We start from the raw sequence: 21,974 nt of genomic DNA, 5'->3' as shown, positions 1-21,974 counted from the left end.
ATTCCAAAATAAATAAATATAAACCAAAAAAAACTTTCAGTATTTTACTCTCCATGAAAATATATTTTGCCAAAATTCTACAAGTTAGAAATGAGCGCAACATAACATTAGGCCATCCATAACGATAAAATGAAATGATCTGGAGGGCCGGATAGAATTACCTGACGGGTATTGCATAAAAACAAAATGTTACAAATGTTTGGTGGATTTCATCGAAGAGTTTTAAAAAACACATCTAAAAAATTAATTTTCTGTAAACTTTAAAGGGCCTATATCATGCAATATATATATATATATATATATATATATTTACCTTTAAAGTGTATCATATGCAAAAGTTTCATACAAGCGTCTTGACTTGTCTGAGTTTTTGTGATGAACCGGAAGAGTCATGTGACTGAAGAGAAATCCGCGAAAATGTGAAACTGTGAATAAAGAAAATAAGCAGGGAAACACTGCAGCTTACTCTGAAAGGAGTCAAAATAATATGAAATAGACCCTTTAAAAAGCATTTTGAATGGTAGTGAGATAGCTGAAGTTAGAAAGACGGGTATTTTGAAAGACACAAACGAGCACTGTTAACCCTTTAACCCCTGAGATGTCGCCGGTGACATTAAAAAAACACGTTTTCTTTGACCCATCGTAAATGTTTTTTATCATTTACATAATCAACCATTCAAGCAATCTTTCATTTCAGCTTTACACTGATAACAAAACACATGAGTAACATAAAGTGTTGCAAATTAGCTGCTTTTCTCTATGTAGAAATCTGCTGGAATTGTGTTAATTGCATAAATGGTTGATAATTGTCAGATAGTTGTCAACACTGGAACTAAAGTTAAAGAAGACGAATACACGGCAGGAAAGTGAAAAAAAAAGGATTAAAATATTTAACGAAACCTACAGCAGGCTCAACAACTACTGTGATAAATAGAATTTTATAATAGTAATAAAATTACTTTGTAAAAAATGTAAAGTTGTTCCATTAGTTCTTGGTAAAACAGATTTCTAATTGTTTGAGATGAAAATAATCCCAATAGTGGTTCACCTTGGTTTGGACTTTAAAGTTGTTTATGCGTTTTTGCTCTGCATTGAGTTGGTTTAATAAATACGTAACTTTGTAAAGTTACATTTGAAGAAACTTTATAAGAAAATGAAATCAAGGAATCATTTCTGCGATGCTTTTTCCAGTAAAAACTAAAGGAGGTCATCAGTCACAGCTTTAACCAGCTTCAGATACTTGATGAAATGTGTAGCTTAACCAAATCCCGGAATATAAAATACCGTATTTATTTCCCTCCTGACTGCATAAAGACCAAGCTTGGTGAAATGAAATGTCTGTTGTGTGGATTCCGCTAGAGCCTGTGGGTGGGTGGAAACAAGGTGCCCCCCGCGCCTGACCTCTGGTGGGCTTCAGGTAACTTGCAGGGTCCTGCTAATGAACAGTGACAGGCACGGCGGTTGTTGCCCTGCCCTGTGCATCAGGCTGCTCTGTGGTGGACCTCGGCGAGTCCTTGTTGGCGCCGTAGCAGCATACCAATGCTGCGTCTGCCAGCATGTTGCCGTCCTCTGAATAACAATGCGGGCGGCTTTATTAACAGCTCTGCTTAAGATTTTTAAAAATTGCTGAAGTCGTTTTGTGCTCCCAGTTTGGCTGCAGAGGGAGATAGTGTGGAGGGTTTTCTGTGCCCAATCACCGTGGTCGCTCTCACGCTGTATGTGATCCATCAAATCTGCCCATATACTTTTTTTTGTATCAAAGCTCCGGAGCAAGGGGAGTCTTAGACAATCATATTTATCCACGGATTACAAAGCTTTGGAATGAACTATCGATTGTTCTTGCTGGATGATTTTAGGAAAGCTGCGCTGAGGTCTTCAAAGCTCTGAAGGCAAAATTAAATGAATTTTCATGCCTCAAGACAGCCTGGACCTACCGAGCAGATCACAGCAAGAGTCACACAATGCAAAAACATGTTTAAGATAACAATTTAAATAATGAATAGTACGACTTTTTTTTTTTAATGTGTCCCGTCTGAGGAAACAGATCAGATCTTTTTGCCTCTTGTGTTGGACAGATTTTACTGTTACAATCTTCTGACAACAGGAGGAGTATATTTGTAAAAACCTTTTCGTATTTGAGGCTAAACTTTATTTAAATTAAGTATGTTTGAATAAAGTTTTTTTTTTTTGGACCGGATGGAAAATTTGGGAAGAGAGAAGGAAAGCGCGGGATGTTGGAGATGATGTGTCCACAAACACTCAGCTATTCCAAAAATCTTCTAGTGCTGCCACAAACGATCATTTTAATAGTCGACTAATCACTAATTATTTTTTCTGATTAGTTGACTAATCGGGTCATGCAGAAAGTGAATGACTAACAACTAGATATATAGTGTTACCTGCGATGATGCTAGTGTGAATGCTGTGAGCTGAATTTTACTGCTGAAGATTCTAGTGATGATAGCTGAAGATACTGAAGCTGATAGCTAAAATCGCTGTGGTTGAAAGCCAGCTAAAATATTACTTAAATGCCAAATTTGCCAAAAACAATAAATAAAGCCTAAGTCAGCTAGAACACGTAGCTTGCTGCTGGAACATTAGATAAAGTTCAAAATGGCCTAAAAAACAACAAAAAAAGCCTGAATTAGCCAAAACAGCTAGCATGTAGCTGAAGTAGTCCAAATTAGCATCACGTTTTAGAAATCAAAACACAATTCCAAGTTTAAAAAACAAATGAAACCAAATTTTAAAAAGTGTTTTAGAAAACAAAAGTAATTTCCAGAAATCAAAATGAAAATAGAATAAGAAACTGGAAAAAGTAGGTACTATGGGACATCACTGATTTGATTATGATGTCATAGACCTGGTGGAAGAGTGTCCACGAGTTCTGAGTATCTACTATTTGCAATTCCTGTAAAAAAGAAAAAAAAAAAAAGGAAAACGAAAGAAATTTCCAGAAATCAAAATAAATGTAAAAAAAAATGAAGCAAAATAAGAAACAGCAAAAGGTTGGTACTATAGGACATCACTGATTGTATGATGACGTTTGTTCATCATTTCAAATGAAATTTTTTTGGCATGAAGTTATACTGGATATGCTAATCATAGAACTTTTTAGGTATGCAGCATTAAAAAAAAAAAACATCATCATCCACTCAGTGATGTCCTATGGTACCTCCCTCTACCAGTTCCTTTTTTTAGTTTTTCATTTCATTTTTATTAATCTTGAGAAATCAACAAGAGTCAAATTCAATTAATACATAAAAAAAACAGCAAAACAACAATCTCAGACTATATGAACAATGAGGATATTGGAAAAAGGTTAAATAAAAAAATATGTTCTAAGACATTTGATGGATTTTTTTATGCTTCTTTTTTGTATTTTTTTTGTTTGCTCAAACAAAATGAACTATATGATCTATAAGAATATTGGGAAAAGGTTGTATCAAAAAATAATTTCTCAGGCATCTGATGTGTTTTTTAAAGTTTCATTTTGTTTCTTCTTTTGTTGTTTGTTTTGTTTTTAAATTTGGTTGCTTTTACCAACCATTTGATGTATTTATTTAATATTACAAGGAGATATATTTGGTTAAAATAGTTTGATTGGTTTTAGGTAAATAGGGCAGAGATAATAAGTTTTCTTCTTCCTGTCCCTTTTTATTTTCACCAAAATCAAGAATATTAAGTAATGTTTTGTGTGCCACCAAGAGGAAATAAATAAATAAATACATTTCTGGGAACTGAAATGGGAATTCATATTTTTATGATTTGTTTTGTTTTTTTGAATGTGATCTCTAATTTGTATTTGCATTGAGTGATTTGTTGTACTTCCAGGCCACCGTACAGAACACCAGCGACTAACTGCATTTTTCAAACCAAGTTTTCATAAACCCTCTTTTTAATGATAAATGTTCCCACAGGAACAGGTTCAAATCCAACCCATCCTCATACTGGGTTGATTTATTTGCATAATTCTGCATGAACAGGTTTCCTGCGCCCAAATCCAACACAGCGACTGTGGTTTTCTGAAGCTTTCAGCTGTCGGGGGAGCCCCCTGCCATATTGCCACAAATGGTGAGACTTCAGCCGGGGGGTGACAGGGGAGCCGGCGTGGAGGAGTGGGAGGGCTGCTGTGGAGAAATGATCACAGAGATAAAGATGAAAAGTCTTGTTTTTGTCCCCTGATATCGCCACAATGATGGCGGGGAAAGCTGCCATGATTTGTTATCACTAAGGAGGCAAATGACACTTTCTGAGCGACTCGCCGCAATTAGAGAGCTTGAAGTCGGGATTCTGCCGCACGCCGAGCATCAAGTAAACACAACCTGCTCATCACAACAACATTCCTAAGACCTGCACATGTTTACCCCGGTATTTCTGAGGATTAAAAAAATAAGGGACGAGAAAGAAGAATAAACCTTTAAATCATTCCTGCTGCTGTTTGCCATTTGGGGCAGGTCTGCAGGGAAACACATGCAGCTGTAGTGCAAATAAACTGTATGCTGTCAAACAACTGCAAAGCTTCTTCTTTTTTGTGAAATTCAAAGAGACGCCTGAAACCGTGTAGCAGTTCTCTCAATGGGCCGTTTCATATGCAGAGTAGAAATAGGTCAGGGAAATATCCTCATTTGCAGATTATTGTTTGCATTTCTCAAGAACTGACTGAGCACTCTGCCCTTTAATGTTAATGACGGACTTGGTGTGAAGCTGACCATACATGTGCGAGTCTCTGGCACGGCTGGACTCATTGTGCTGCACCCACTTTGTCTGTCTTTAACTAGCGCTGCTATTTTTGAGATCAAGTCGGGGAATGTTTTTAGAGTTTTTCACACGTAGTGCAGGTATGTGCTGCTTTCAGTGCAACAAACTAGCAGCAGTCACTGTTCCATTGAAAACGACAACAAAATGATATGTCTCCATATCAAAAATCATTTCCACTTTAATGTGGATAATTTTCCTTGACACATTTCCGACTGTGCACAATAATCCATGTTCAAACCAATCCTCCGTATTCGTTACTCGTTTTTTTTTTCTCACCAGGAAATAATCTGCTTCCTTTTTCTACCAGGAAATAGTCTGCTCCCTTTCTCCACTAGGAAATAGTCTGCTCCCCCTTTTTCCACCAGGAAATAGTCTGCTCTCTTTTCTGCACCAGGAAATAGTCTTCTCCCCCTTTCTCCACCAGGAAATAGTCTTCTCCCCCTTTCTCCACTAGGAAATAATCTGCTCCCTTTCTCCACCAGGAAATAGTCTGCTCTCTTTTTCCACTAGGAAATAGTCTGCTCCCTTTCTCCAGCCGTCTTCCCAATATCCCATCTGGTTGTGCCATCCTCGGATACGTCCAGGATCCATCCCAACATGTCGTTCTTATTCCTCCCTAGAATGTTTTTTGGCTAATGGCACCACAACCCTAAATCGAATGAGTGTTTGTTGGCCATCGCTGAACTGGCTCATAACACAGACAGCCGGCGTCTGCACAACTGTGCACGTGGCGGGGGCGGGGGGGCTTGCGAAGCTAAAAGATCACCGCTAGCTTCGCGGAGAAAGTGTTTGTGTTAGCCTGGGGGAGGAGCAGACTCTTCCTGGAGGGGGTGGTTCATAACTTGTGATGTCATCATGTGAGAACCTGCTCGTTTTCATGGGTATGGGAGGGGCTGGTACTGAGAGAGCAGGTTTTTAGAGGATTATTCAGAAATACATGAAAGGATCAAAATACCACTTTGGGGTTCTTTATAGTGAGGATTGAACAGTATAATATACTTAATATACTTTTCATGGTACGCCCTCTTTAAAGTGTTGCTTACTGCATAGACGAGTTGAGTGTGACGTCATCCGTAGAAAATGCCTTACTCCTGGTTCCTGCAAAATGAAGTCAACTCAGTCGCCATTTTTACTGACACTGCTATTTGGATCTAGACACCAGTGATTGGTCAGAGTCGATCTGAGTCAACGTTTCTATGGCAACTACTGTTCCCAGTTATGAGAATCCTTGTTTTAAGTCCACACGCCTTCCGCTGAAAACAGTCTCCGGAGAATCTATCAGTCAATCATTGGGGGTGTGGCCAGCAGGCGCCACATGGTTTTATCGAGGCATTTGATTGGTCGGTTTATAACTCGAATAACTTGCTATGAAGAAAACAATATTTTTTAAAAAGTTGGATTAGAAAGAAGATGCTAAGAAAATGTATCAGAGTAAGAATTTGCAAGAAACAAAAGTCTATAGGATTTTGGCTTCTTGGAGCCACTTCCTGTTTGGAATTCGAGGGAGGAGGGGTCAATTAGTCCAGTTCTTGATATACAGTTGATGCCCAGCGTATTTCCTGTTTTAAAGTCATTTGGATAAAGATACATTCAGAAATTCAATTTTAAGCTTAATATTTTTTTATAAATATGTCCTTTATCGTCAGAAAAACGCCACAAAAACACCATTTTCATCAGAGTGGGTCTATAAAAATAGCTTCTCTTAGAATAAATGAGCCTTACAGATAGATGTTAAAGTAAATGAAAATGTCAGACATGGCTTAATCAAAAGTAATCAGAGAGCTTCTTCTACTCAACATGGCTGTGGTCAGAGGTGAAAACTGCTCAATGCTTTTAATGTTTATATTTCCTGCAGACATTGATTGAACATTCGCATTTAACCCGAACATTCTCACCGGAGAAATCAGATCCATATTTTCCTTAAACCACTGAGATATGAAGCCACTGTACCGTGAGAAAAGAATATTGTCACAAACACATTTCCTTTATTTACAAGAAAATCGATTTGTCTGTTATTTAGACAAACCATTACACATAATTTGACTCAACTTTTATTTAAACTCTCAGTTATGAAAAATGGCTCTGAAACATGTTACTGTGCTCGGCTACACATACTAACCAGTTAAAATTAAGTCAATACTGGATTTTAGGTTTCCTCTGGGAAGATCAACAAAATTCCTACCCGGGAAAATGTTTTTATGATCACATAATTACAATTTCCAGTCCAGCATAAATGAAGAATTGCTATTTTTGATAAATGGAAATAAATAAGTAACCAGTCATTCTCTGCATCAGTGCTATGGAGCTCAATGCATCCAATACAAGAAAAATTAAGACTGTAAGATAACAAACTTATACACCTGTAAAGCCTGATTTTACTTGTTTTATTCTGAACAAAAATATATTTGTAAAGTGACAACTCCAATGCAGTTTGGTCTCGTTTTATCTTTTAAACCCATCTTTTATATCTGTTATACCTTTTTGAGGTATTTGTTAGGAGTCGGCTCCACTGTTGATTTTCAAAGGTTTGTGAATTTGTAGAAATACTTCAGGGAATTTACTCCAGTGAAACTTCAGGAGAAGCTATTCCCCCTTTGTGAACTCTACATGATTTGTTATATTTATAAATCTGAGAAGAAAAAAAAACATTTAACCCTAGAACACTTTTTCCATAAAAAGTTACACCATCACTTTTGCCAGGTAGTTGTTACTCGATATAATAAACCCAATAAAAAGTATTTCATTTGATGAAACTATCACAACATATTATAAATTGGTATGTAACAAAATGAAAAATACCAACATTGGAAGATCCTAAAAACATGGTTGAAAATTACCAAAAAATTAGAAAAAAGTCCTTAAGAAAATGATAATGAAGACTTGGTCTTTGGTCCACCAATTACTGGGACATGGGAGAGTTTATCCAGGAACCCATAACAGTCAGAAAAATGCAACATATTGAAAATATAAATACTTTTGCTCGGGTGAAAATTTCATGGCGACAGTGCTCTAGGGTTAAGTGGCTGTGTGTAGTTTAGCTTCATTATACATTATTATTACGCAGTGTTCCTTCACTGTATCACAGTTCACCTTTCGCAGTCTTGTGGATTGTTTTCAACATAACTTTTCATCCATTTTTTTTTTCTAAATGGCTCACTATGTTCTGCATCCTGATTGGCTGTTGACCTTGTCAATCATTTTCTCCCGCGCTGCAGCTTTTGAACAGACGCTGCACTGAAAGACCGATCAAAATTGATGAGGGTGGTAACTTCAGTCCTGATGCGTTCACTGACCCTGAGAACTGTAATAATTACAGTCAGAAAATGGCTGTTTAGTTTGTACTATCATATTCTGAAGTTTTCCCAAGGTGGGTGTAAAACGCAGTTTCATTGCTCAAAAAGTGCACGTCTAAAACGCTGTTCTAGCCCGTTCAAAGTGTCATTTTACTATGTTAAATGTTAAATACAGGCATCAAAAACATCCTTATGTGAGCCCAAGTTGTCTCCCGTGGAATTTAAAGCTGAAAATAATTAAGTTTATTTGAGAATAGCAAAAACTTTTGGACATTTAGCATTTTTTTGGCTAAACATCAATATTTTTTTCAATTTGTTTTATTTGGGTTTCAAATAATATTGGCTCCAATGTAGCTCCATATGATACCGGACATTTTGTTTCTATAAAAGTTTGAACTTGAAAGCTTAAACAAGAAGAGAGACATGTGTGAAAATGTTCATGTTTGTCTGAAAAAAGTGCATAAAAGTGCAGTCAGTACATTTTAAAACAATAAATACATGTCTGTTAGTTTGTACTCAAATGAAAAAAGCAAACAAAAAATATATGTCGGAAAAATCAAACTGCATCCACTGCTGCTTGGTGTAAATATTATTTGGGAATGACAGCATCTCCATTCTTTAGTAGGCTGCTTGGGCATCTTGATAAACCCCTTCCAATCAGTTTATTAAACTTAAATAGCAGACAACTAAGTCTGCTAACTGTGAAACCAACCAAAATATCAAAAACTTTAGGGTTAATAATCCACGAAGAAATCAAAATCAAAACAATGGGGGTAGAGGCAACAGCTAGAGTGATATTCACATCATATCTCTTTGAGATACTCTCTCCCAAGCTCTCATAGCAAGTCAGTTTGTATTTCACCCAGAAGATTTCAGTCTGGGTTTGAATTTGAAGCAGTAGAGATCAAGGTGCCAACAAGCTTATGATCTGAGTCCAGGGAAAGCAGAGAGGCTGGAGGCTTGATAGATTGCCACGTAACACCCAGACTGAACCTAACCATCTTCTGTGTGATAGCCGGGGAGAGACAGAGTGAAGTGTTATACATTTCCCTCCTCGTGCTCTGGTCGTCCAAATGAAAGAATGACCCCTGCTGGTGGCTCAACGTTCTCCGTGACAGTGAGGGGTTTTCCTCGGAGCAGGAACAATATTTCATTGATGGATATAAAGAGACAAAAGTTTTGAATAAATATGTTGCTTTTTATTATTTTTTCAGCCAATGGCGAGTTTCCACCAGTGGCGCCCACCTCAACCAGGCTGCCGTTTAGTCCGCCCGTCAAGACGACGCCCCCATCGATTAGAAGCCCTCCAGTGAACTTCCCCACCCCGGAATACTGTAAGTATGAACTTCCTGATTGAAGATTAACTTCCTCTTTCTGCTGCTGTTCAGCTCTTAGTTTGCATCACTCTTTTGCTGTCAGTCCCCCACACTCGTGCTTTAATGAATCACTGCTGCCGTTCACATGCTGGTCATGATACGGCAGAATGTGTGGCCTGAAACAACCTAAGTGTGCCCCCTGCTGGTCTGCACCATCTCCACAGCGTCGGAGAGCTCTTCTTTGGGAGGAAATGGAGCAGGACGGGCAATTTTGAAGAGAAAAATCCTCCAATTTGTCTCCTGAGAATGTCAAGCGCAGCTAGTTACAGCAAGTTGACTTTTCCCAGCATGCACTGGAGCAACAAGCAGAGGTTCCATCTCTGCATTGTAGGTCACAGGATCTTTAGCAGAACCTGTTTCTTTTGTAGAAAATAGTGGGTGAGTGGAGAGGAAAAACATATAATTGTGGCAGAAATCATTTTTGGATATTACATCACGTCAGTATTGTCAGTGAATTTATTTTAAACTACTTTTTCTCCTTACATGGAAATAAAAAGGCTTTTATGAAGTTTAAGTGCTATTAGAGTCAGGAAATCAATAATACAGCAGTTAAAGCTGACCCTCAGCGGTTCATACGCCTTAAATGACAGCGACCTTGCTGTCAGGAAATAAAGAAAAAGATGAATTGGCTCCATCTTTCTTTTGTGCTGCACCTGAGTGCAACACAGAAGAAAGAGAATGATAGAAACAGGACGGATGTGTGCAAAACCGTTGGGCTGTTTGACAAATTTAATTCAAATTAGGATTTTGAAATTTGTCAAATAGTGGCATACATTTAAATTACATACATCATAAACCAGATTCCATGCATATGCTTTGCTGTTTTTTTTACTACTTTTGATTAACGCTCTGATCGTGTTCAGGTCAAATCTAAACAATTTACAACTGTCAGATGCCTGTTTCTGACCACATGTCATCCATTCTGAGGTCTAAATGTCATCCTGGTAGTTATCTTCCTGTTTAAGCCCCTCCCTCACAATCTTCAAAGGCAATCTGATCCTTTAAGTTGTTGGTGATCGACCTCCCAAGCTCTTTTTTTTCCCACCTTACTCAGTTTGGCAGCAAGATTGGTAGGAAATCTCTTGGGGTTTCCTTTTAAGTTGAGAGAAATGGAGCCTGCTGAGCTTCTGGGGACTAAATGTGAGCTTCTTTAAGCTGTGTGTAGGTTTAGGCACCAAAATTCAGTTTCAAGTAGGAACTGTAATGATCTACGTGGTTCTACGGAAACCGAAATAAGCTGCTGCAATCGATTCCTCATTTCAGTGCTTAGTTTCAGTGAAGGTCTATTTCTCTTCGGACATGTCAATCATTTCTACTCCATTCAGTACTTTGAAGTTCTAGCAAATTCTTCTGCCATTCCTGTGATAGTGGGCAGGCTCATAGAAGACGGAGCGCACAACACTCGTCTGCTACATTTCACAGCAGATCACAAGTTTGACAGGTCGCTGCATCGCATCAGCCAATCGGGAGCTCAGCTTTGGGAACGTGACGGGACCCCACAGTAAAATACATATCCAATACGAGCGTTTTGTCCAGAACTTCCATCCATTTTCTTAACTCGCTGGAGCCGCGGAGGTTTACCAGACATGTCTCCGACTATGAAAATAAACAACTAATTTAATAGTTGATTAGTTGCTACTTTATATTATATGGAGTCAGAGTGTAGTAAAGTTGAAAGTTATAATAGCATTATGCTAGCTTTTTTCGAATATTTTGACATTTATTTAGACTATTAGGGAATTTAACTAATATTTCAGCTACATGCTAGCTATTTTGGCTCATTTCTGATATTGTTTCAGTATTTTAGGCTAATTTGGAGTTTAGCTAATACTGCAGCTGCATGCTAGCTTTTTTGGCTAACTTTGGCTTTTTTAAGTTAGGCTTTTAGAGTTTAGCTAATATTTCAGCTAAATGCTAGCTATTTTGGCTAATTTCGATTTTTTCCCCCATTTTTTTAGAATAGTTTAGAGTTTCGCTAATATTTCAGCTGCATGCTAGCTGTTTTGGCTAACTTAGGCTTTTTTCAGTCTTTTGGCTTTAGCAATTTCAGCTGTCTACTTCAGCTATCTATTTCAGGATCTTCAGCTATCGTCACTAGCATCTTAAGCGGCCAAAAGCATTCATACTAGCATTATCGGCGATTAGTCGACTGTTAAAATAATCGTTTGTGGCAGCACTACTGTCACAGCGCAACGGTTCTCTGGCTCCAGCCAGCCTCCCAGACTTTAGCAGAGCTTACTCGCTCAATACTCAATACGCAGTCTCCTGAACTGTGATGTTTCTCTGATTTTCATCGAGACAAAAATAAAAAAAAAACCTCCCCTATTTTCCCCTCACTCGTGTTAATGTGGGACAGCCCTTAAACTCAGTCACAGAGACACAGAAATACCATGGAAGCGGCTGTCATAAAAGCCGCGATAATGAGACAATCTTTGAAAGTTTTTTTACTCGATTTTTGTACAACTCCTCACAATAAATAAACCTAATATCTCAATATTATCTGTGTCTTCAATATACTGGAAGGGTGACATACTCATGTAGCTCAGGATCCCATTTTTGACAGGCGGAGAACAGCGAATTCTCCGCGCAGTGAAAGAGGGGCGGGCCACTGGTTTGCGGCTCGGATGTTGGGGAGCTCTGATTCCATGGGAACAGCTAGCACGTCAAAAAACGACGACACCAAAAACGCCAATGTTTGAGATTTTATAGATCTTAACCATGCATCAGTATGTGACGACTTGAGAATGAGAATGTGTTGATTTGGGAAGATGTAGGCATTATTTTTTATTACTGAAGTACCGAAATTGGTACCAATTAGGAACCAAAATCGAAACAAAACAACCGCTTTGGCACCGGAACCAAATAAAACCCAATCGGTGCCCAACCCTACGTGCACCAGGTCAAGTACTACAAGCGAAGACGTGATAATTTTTTATGTGTTCAGAGCTTAATTAGCTCATTTGCACTCAATTTGTAACTCTTTCTTTGATTGAACGCCTGCAGGGTGGGGGTCCCTTAATCTTAATACTGCATGGACTGTTTTAAGGACAGTGAACAATCAGACAGCCCAGCTGGGCTGCCAGCAGGATTTTATTATTCCACTAGATTATTAAATAAACTCAAGCCACAGGAGTAGGTCAGACAACAAACAACAGCCACTGCAAAGGAACCGTAAGCAAGAAAAATGATATTTATTCACAACATAGCAATGTTTTCCTGGAGATTTCCTGCAAGGGAGGCAACAGAAAGGCCACTTTATTGTGCTTACACAAGTAATATTACAATAAAACCTTCAAAGGAAATGATGGGAGTTTAAGATTACCGTGCTGTAGCCGGCCTGATTATCATAGTTATTAACTGAGGGAAGAAGTTGAGCTCCCGCTCATGTGCTGGTCATTTTCAGAGATAGCCGCGAGCGGTTAACATTCGACAGGCGTCTCCCCTTCCCAGATTCTTTGACGTCTTCGGGGCAGGACGGCAAAGCCTGATGAGGGTTTTAACTCAGCTGTCACTCCAACAAGGCTCTGCTCTTCCCTCGACACGCTCGGTGATTAACCCCACCGAACATCAACGTCTTCTCCCGGTCTCCCCTTCATCTCTCCCTTCACCCCGTTCACTGCAACAAGGACACTTTGTTCCCTCATCGTTTCCACGTTTGTCTTAAAATCGTTTTTGCATCGGAGTCTCCGTCCCCTCCCCATGTCTGTCTTTCCTCCTCCTTTTGGTCAGCGTGACTCTCAACACACTTGTCCTGCCTCTGACTCATCAGTTCTCCTGCTGAATAAATAAAGAAATATCAGCTTGCTTTGCTCTTTTCAGTGACGGTTTCTCATGATGGGAAAGAGATGTGTGATCTCAAAGTGACACGTCTGTTCACCAAATCACTTTCAAAAAGGATATTCCGTCAGAACTGTTATAGTTTTCTTGCTTAGCTTGCAGAATTTGCAAGCCATCGCGTCTTTAAACAGACTTTCATTTGGAGCTACTCAAATTTCATTCAGCCCAGGTTGTGCGCAATATATTAAAAACGGTGTCAAGTCCGCGACAGATGAGTGACTCTGATTGACTCCGGCACCAGATGTCGTTCTCTAAACGCTGGATGAAGACGGGAGCTTTGGCCGGTAGCGCGCTCGCTAATTGGCTGAGATGTCAGTCTTTCTGTCATCAGTGGCTAATTTGCAAAGTCTTGCCTGCAGCAGTTAGTTTGTTAACTAGTTAACTACTTATTGTTACTTTTGGAGGGGAAACATTAGACGCACAGATATGAGAACGCTAACAAGCCGTGTCACACGCTACACCTATTTAATTAAACTTGTTGGTTTCATGAGGATCAGCATTCAGGTCCAGCTCCGCTGTGCCAGACTTGATCTGTCTTTCAAAAGCCTGGACCAAAACAGAGATGATGCATCCTAAAACAGGCTGGTCATGAAAACAATAACCTTCATACAGCAGATTCCCTGTAGCCTGTTTGTCCTAAATGTCCTGTGAATTCCTGAAGAAGGAAATAAAAATCTCTCCTCACAGCGATCGTTCTACTAAGCAATATAAAAGACATTTATAAGGTTAAAGCAGGTTTGTTCTTTACATTGAAGCATCCAAAAAAAAAACTTTTCAATAATTAGCATTTATTACTTTATCTTCGTGTTCTGGATTCATGTAAAAGCTGCAAATGGTTAAACTTGGTTAAAAAAAAGTGTCTTGTAAATTGTTCTGGTGAAACAACATTTTGCAGTTTTTCAGAAACAATTATGTTTCAAAAGTGGAAAATTTTAAAAATGTTCTTATCAAAATTAGAAGGATTTTGTATTATAATAACAAAATGCCTGACATGAAAAATAATCAAGTTTTTTACACTTTCAGCCCTAAAAGTTTACTTAACTGCCGAACAGCACAAGTAATAAAAACAGAAAAAAACAGAGAACTCATTGATTCAAATAAAACAATACTAATACAATAAATAGAATTAGATTCAGTAAGTTATATGAGCAATACCCTCCAGAAATGAAAATAGTGAACATCTTTACTGTTTGGAATTGGGTTATTTGAGTATGTTCAAGGAGTTGTGTGCACGATGCTCACTATATTAGCGAATATAGAGCTCAATGCATTGAGGTCGATCAATTTTTGCAAAATGTTTAAATTGAATTTTTTAATGAACCATCCACATTTTCATCATCAGAAACCAGCAGTCATAATTAAACACTCTAAAATTGTCATATTGATTAGCCTTTCAGTTTGTGAAAGCGGTAATCTCTTTTCTAGCGTTTAAAAAAAGTACGAAAAGTAGTTAGCTAGGTGTCCGAACTGCTTTCATAATTTAAGGAACTAGATAGTCCTGCACTCTATAGTCTTACTAGACGCACCTTCAATTATTGGTATATTTTTGAACTCATGTCACACATGAGGCAAACGGAACTCTGAAGACGTTCGTAAGATGCTACACGTTAGCTATGTTAGCATATTCACAATCCCTCTAACTCCCAGCCTCGTTAGTAACATGTAAAAAACAGAAAAAAAATATAAGCAATGCTACACGCTAGCCATGTTAGCATATTAAGAATTCCTCTAACTCCCAACCTAGTTAGTAACATGTAAAAAAACAGAAAAAAATATAAGCAATGCTCCACGTTAGCCATGTTAGCATATTAAGAATTCCTGTAACTCCCAACCTTTTTAGTAACAAATGAAAAAATAAAGTCAACAATGCTAGCTGTGTTAGCGTAATCACAATGTTAGTCCCAACCTTGTTTGCAACATCTAAAAAAAAGATTGAATTTGCTAAAACAAACGTTGCTGTGACTATGCTAACTCCCAACCTTGTTAGTAACACGTTAAAAACACACAGTCTGACACTGCTACACGTTAGCCGTGTTAGCATATTCCCAAAAACTCCTAACCACTGCGACAGAGCACTGTGTACCTCTCAAAATCACTTTGACATCAGAAAACACAACCAGAATGAATCCATAAATAAGGTGCGCCGAATTATAAGAAAGGTTGTTTTTTGAAAAACAATTAAGGCTTTTAAGTGTCGCCTTGAAGTGCGTAAATATGTTCAGTATTTAGAGAATGTTTTCTTATCTGAACAGCTTCAAATAACTTATTTTTGGCTTTTTTTCATTATTTATTTAAACTGTGTTTCCTTTATCTTTTAATACCGTTTTTTTACTATAGTTGTAGTCTTTAAATCAGTTTTCCCTTTTAGAGATTTTAACAGATTGTCACTAGATCTCTTTATCTATCCGTCTACCTGTCAGTCTGCATTTGTCATCATTTATTTGCCATCGGTTTTGTTAAATTACACAGGGATATGATGCTTTGCAGCCAAAAGGACTTTTGTTTTGTTTAAACTGGCTTCTGTTTTCCTGGCATTCCCCCAACTCTGACTGCATTTGTTTTTAAATAACAAATACAGTCCTGATAGACTGTTATTTCCCCATAGGTGGGGAAAAAACAAAAAAAACCCAAATGCTTACAATGGCAAAAACAAAGTTCAAATATGAAAATATTCCTCTGAAAGAACAAGCCTTACAGCTCTGACTAATGAATCCATCTGACCCTTTAAATGCTACACACAGTCATACCAATCCTCATATACTGATGATTATTGAGTTTTGAAGCTGGCATGGCTTCATGCCAAAACATCATAAATACATCATAAATATTGTTAGATTGATCTCAGAAAAGCCTCTAGAGGTCAAATGATTCTTACTGCAGTCTGATTTTATTCATGCAGTGCTTTCATTAACAAGTAAACCAATAGTATCAGTGACATACTCACTGGTCATTACTGACAAAAACTCCCAAGCTATGTTCACATCAGACAAGTGACACGTGTTCAAGAACATGCTAAACGTGACTTAGCATGAAGACTGTCTCTGGCCAATACTAGGGGATGTCCGCCCCTTACAGTTGGAAAAGGGTTGTTGTGAAAAGTCAAAGCGATTCAAATCTCACACATTTTTCTCCAGATTTTTCTTCTCACCGCTCTATTCCCATTTATAAAAGACTTGGTGTCATATGATTCCAGCCGGTCACAAACTGCAATAATTAATTTCTCCTCCATGATCAAGAGTCTGGACTTCTGTGACTTTAAGGGGACATCATCCATGATCCTACCAAATCCAAAATGAAAGTTCAACCTGGTTTAACTTCCAACACAAGTTCAGTTTTGTATGTAGAGCCCAAATATGGTCAAAGAAACGTGTAGCATTACAAGAGCACTTGAGTTTTGAATGCAGAAGCTTCAAATGCGCATGCACACATGTTTACATAGACTTTTCAATGAAAGTGGTCACTTACCGAGGACAGTGAGAACTAGGACTGTGTATCGATAAGAATCTCCAGAATCGATTTGATTCTCAAGAGCCAGATTTTTTTTGTTCTTTAAATCGACTCAATTCAATTCAATTCAATTTTGAGTTTACAAATTTAGACACATTTGTCTAGAAATACATTAATGATCTACTATATGTTTTTTATATATTTATATTAATCTGATACAGTTCACATACTGTAAAATGCATTAATGAAATAATGTAAATGTTAAAATCCTACAGTGTTACATAGATTCTCTAAAGGAGAAGTTCTAACAAAAATGTTCAGATCATTAACATTGTAAACATTGTTCTCCATCTCCTGGAGGACGTTTCAGTTTGACCACTAGGTGGCGATCGTGCTATAGCAGTACACTTTTTTCAAGAAGAATAAGCAAAGAATGCGCAAAAAAACGGTGCTTTAGACCACAAATAGTTGCTTTAAAAAATATTTCCTTAAGAATTTAGAAAATTCATGCCTGTGAGTTTATTAAGATGTTCATTTTTTTAGCAATGTATGCTTAGATCGACCCTGCGTTAGCATTACCTTAAGATCGTAGGATGGTTAGGATCAAGCTAGCAGACTTTAGCTTCATGTGCTGAATCGGTCCAAATTTTTATGAATCGATTATTAAGCTTAAATCGATTCAAATTGATAAATCGGTTTTATTAACCCAGTCTTTAACTTTAGATCTCAGAGGTTGAAATTCAAAGAACTGTTGCAATTCATTTAGAGATCTTCATTTGTATTTCCCTCTATGGCCCAAAATGTCTGATCTACATTTTTAGGAATTTTAGGAATCTAAAAACATGCACCTCTCAGTGACGTTGCTGTCCGCCTGACGTTTACTCATGTCTATCCGCCACTTCTTAAAGAAAGACTGTCATGTGTGAGGGGCGCATCTTGTTTCTGTTTGCTCTGCCAAGGGCGCATCACACAACGGCTCATTACACCGGCTGTTCGAGGTGTTTTGGGGTTTATGTTTGTGTGCTCATGTGAACTCATTCATATTGATGGACCAACAAAATCAATCAAAGGGGCTGAACTGTGAAACCACTTGTACCTTAGGGACAGGCGGCAGGGAAGGACAAATTAAACACAAGATCTTCAGCACCTTCGGTGCCAAATTCACAGCCTTGTTAGCCACAAAGATGATCCCCACACCAGTGTTCTCATTTATGTCCTTGATCTTGTACGTCCAGATTGGATATACCTATGTGTATATAAGAAACAGGTTAGTTCTGTTGAGTTAATGTGTTCGTACTCACCTGGTACTGAACAGTGCAGGAGAAGTTTTCCAGAGTCCTTGTATTTCTTGCAAAATAATCAGATATAAGCTACAAATGTGCCCAAATAAACGAGTAAACAAGAACGAATGGTAAATCCATTCACATTTTAGTTTCATAAAGTTCAGCCCACTGTTGATTTTCCACATCGAAATAATATAACATTATAAGAACATTCTACAGCATTGTATGGTCACATGTCTGTGCAGAATTCAGTGTTTCCACACACTGGACTGGAATGATGGTTGTTTCCATCACGTCTGTTGTCCAGTGTGATGACATGTTAATGTTAAAGTATCATAGATCTACTGTACCTCAATCCAATTGGTATTTTTCCATTGTTGATTGATCTCATTTTGGTCGGTTTGATTTCTTTCTTTTAGAACTTCATTTATTCCTTTTATTTATAAGAATTCCGTGTTTGTGGAGTCATAGGATGTATTTGGAAATAGATGAGAGTGGGGGGGGGGATTTTTTTTCGTTAAACTTGTGTCTTTGTTTTTAATTGTAAAATGCTTCGAGCTGCGAAGGTATGAGACACGTTTTTTAAAATGAAAATTGAATTTGATTGGATTTGGTTAAGTCTGGTTTGGTTTGGTATGGATTGTATTGGTGTGGTTCATTTTGGATTGGTACGGTTTGGTTTGAATTGGTTCGGTTCAGTTTGGTTCATTTTGGATTGGTTTGGATTGTATTGGTTTGGTTCATTTTTGGATTGGTTTGGTTTGGATTTGTTCATTTTGGATTGGTTCGGTTCATTTTGGTTTGGTTTGGTTCAACTAACAATTTACCTCAGACAGATCAATCCTGGTTGAAATCAATTATTGGTTACATCCCTATTGGGGAGAACTTGTCAGTCAAACATTTCAAACCCAACACCATATGCTTTTTTGAGAACTTGAATGACTTGTAATTTAGAAAAACATATTAAAAAAATAGAATTATCAAGAACATTTTTTTAAAAAGGTAGCAACGCAAGAATGGTTATTCTGACAGATAGAGTGACTCAGTAATAGCTGTCTATTTTTCCATAGAAGTCTAAAGGTACAATGGCTTCTTGGAACCAGCAGGTACTTCCTGTTTGGAACATGAGGGGGGAGGAGTCACTCAGTCCATTTCTCTTGCAAAGTCAATGGTTTTCCTATAATTTGAGATGTTGGAACGGAACGATTTTATTTTAAATTGTGAGCATAAGTTTTTCAAAAAGCAAATATGACAACTCTCCTTAAACGCATGAGCGATTTTCACTGTTGCCATGACACCTGACCAAAAATGTGGTACCATCACAATTGTTTTTTTGAACCAGTGAGACAATAAAGGAGTCTAAAACACATTCCCTGCCATTCAGATCAGACATCTTGATGAATGAAAAATGTGCAGTGTTGTGTTTTACCGCTCTAACTTGTGTCCTGCCTTCTGTTCTCTATCTCATATGACACGTCTTATCTCTGTACGCCATTAAAAGTATGTTCTGGCTTTGAAGACAAAGTCTCTGAACTGCATTAGGGGACTTTTCTGCATCAGTAATGACCGACTTTAGCAGGTGTCACATTTGCTGTAATCTACCCTCATCTGAAATGGATTAGATGCAGCTGGGGAGCGTCTGCAGCCCGACAGAGGGGGACAGAGGCGAGGAGAACAGGTCATTTTCCCCCTGTTGTTGACCTCACCGCAGCTCCCAAAAGCCTTCCTTCTAGATTTAGTGCCGCAGCTCCAGTCCCTCCATGTCCATCTGACAAGACTGATCTTGAACTAATTACAGTGAAAAGAAGTCCAATTAGCAAAGACATTTGGGATTACATGAAAAATTAGGAGGACAGTTAGTCACCTGTGGTCCTGTCTGCGCTTCTTCTGGCTGGAGTTGGGAGTCAGATAATAGCTGCGTGTCATTAGAAAAGGCTTTTGAAGCTCCCCGAATGCTGTTGAGCAGCGGAGAAAAAAAGTTAAAGAGAAAAGAATGACAGACAAACAGATGAGTGGCGAGTCTGTGCTGTGCCCGGACTGCCAGCCGGCTAATCATCTTCAGGTCTGCACTGAATACAGAATGCGTCGTTCTACTTTTCCACAGCTCTGACTCCTTTCATCTTTCCTTTTCTTTTTCAGCGAAGAAATGGATTTTCAACACCTGTGGGGCTGTTGGCCCTGAGGGCCCGACTCACACCCAGTGTCTCAACTCCTACAGGAGCAGCAACGTAAACGTGACAGTCGACACCCGAGGGCCCTACAAAGGCATTCAGGCATGGGGGGTCCCGGAAACGGGCACCTACAGGTAAACCGAGAAAGAAGTACTGTATTTTCCGCACTAGTAAAAGTTGCTGAAGCCGAAAAATATATAACAAATAATAAAATCAAATATTAGTCCCACCTTTGGGAGAAAAGTGTGACGCTTCGGAATATCTCCGCCTAGCCCAGGGGTCAGCAACCTCTAACAGCAAACGTTTTCTACTGATCAAAACCTTTACGGAGCCGCATGGACTTACTTTAGCTCTTAAGAAAATTGGATTTGCATTCATGACATTCTTATTTGTTTTTTATTTAATTAAGCTAGTTGCTTAATTACTAGCTTAACTCTAAATTAGCCTAAAAACACCAGTAGATACCAAATTAGTAAAAAATGTTAGCCTATTGCTAAAATATTGGCTAAGCTCCAAAAAAATTTATTAGAGGCCAAATTAAACAAAAAAAAATGCTAAACTCCAAAATAGACTAAAATTCTAAATTAAGCTAAACATAAACTAAATTAGTCAAAAATGTTAGCATGTTGCTAAAATAGAAGCTAAATTCTAAATTATCCCCAAAAACCTTGAGTAGATAACAAATTAGCTGAAAACATCAGCATTTTGCTAAAATATTAGCTAAACTCCAAAAAAGCATAAAGTTAATCACTAAACTAAATTAGTCAAAAACATTAGCATGTTGCTAAAATAAAAGCTAAACTCTAAATTCGCCCAAAAACCCCAGTAGACAACAAGCTAGCAAAAAATGTTATCATGTTGCTAAAACAGAAGCTAAACTTATTTTTTCTTCAGCCAGAGAGCCACCATGGAGAGATAAAAGAGCCGCAGGTTGCAGACCCCTGGCCTAGCCCAATGTGACGCTAAGTTTATATATGGTTAAAAAATAAGGCCATAAAGATTTGCAACCAAAAGTTCACACACAAATGAAGTTTTATCATACTTCAAGATAAATCTACTCAAAAACATTTTAGTTTGCAAATGTGCCTGTAAAAACGATTTGCATTTGTAAAATAATGTATGTTCTTTTTTCAGGCATTTTTTTAATTTTTAGCAGATGTGAAACAAAAAACTACGCGCAAGTTTTTGAATTTAGCCTCTGTTTTTATACGTCTTATCTGTGATTGGATGGCCACAAATCAAACTGTCCAATCACAGAGCAGGTGGCTTCCTGCCGTCTCGCCCCACCGCAGACTTTGAAGGGTAACCAAACAGGGAAGTTGGAGGCTGACTCCACCCACAGCCGAAATGTGAAAATCCAGTCAGAGGGGCGGGGCTTAGGAACAGGACTGTTGTCATTACTGCTAGCATTTCTCATTTTGGAATTGTAGATTTGGACAAAATGGTGAATGCACTATAGTGAGGAGTGAAGGAATTAGGACATCGCCTGGGTGGCGCTTCTTCTTCTGCGTTGCTGTTAAATACTTATACTCACAACTACACTGCCCTCTAGTGGTTTTTAGTGGGAAAATGACAAATATTAGAGCCTATTTATTTTTGAAAAATAACATATAAGTTGCACCTGAGAATAAGGTGGTATCCTACTCTTATGGTGTCTTCCTATCCCTCCAAGCAGAGTAAAGGCAAAATAGTGACTTCAAATTTGGACTTTACTACCATTCAATAACGTCATCATTACCTGCTAGTCATCAACTAGAGGGAAAACCAGCCTTAAAGGGTAACCAAACCCTGAATCAACTTTTTTTT

General features: G+C 38.1%; 1 protein-coding gene across 2 annotated transcripts in view; it reads left to right on the top strand.

The window, feature by feature from the left end:
- The window catches only part of alk (ALK receptor tyrosine kinase), a gene marked incomplete in the record, with an annotated part of 583,514 nt that overhangs the window by 507,981 nt on the left and 53,559 nt on the right, over positions 1–21,974 (top strand). For both annotated transcript variants that reach the window (XM_024267526.2, XM_024267517.2), the window contains 2 exon segments: positions 9,269–9,388; positions 20,137–20,302. In XM_024267526.2, the coding sequence (XP_024123294.1) occupies positions 9,269–9,388; positions 20,137–20,302 (286 nt within the window).

Source organism: Oryzias melastigma, linkage group LG22 (genome assembly GCF_002922805.2).
Source record: "Oryzias melastigma strain HK-1 linkage group LG22, ASM292280v2, whole genome shotgun sequence".
Taxonomy (NCBI): domain Eukaryota; kingdom Metazoa; phylum Chordata; class Actinopteri; order Beloniformes; family Adrianichthyidae; genus Oryzias; species Oryzias melastigma.
This window is presented reverse-complemented; position numbering and strand designations above follow the sequence as displayed.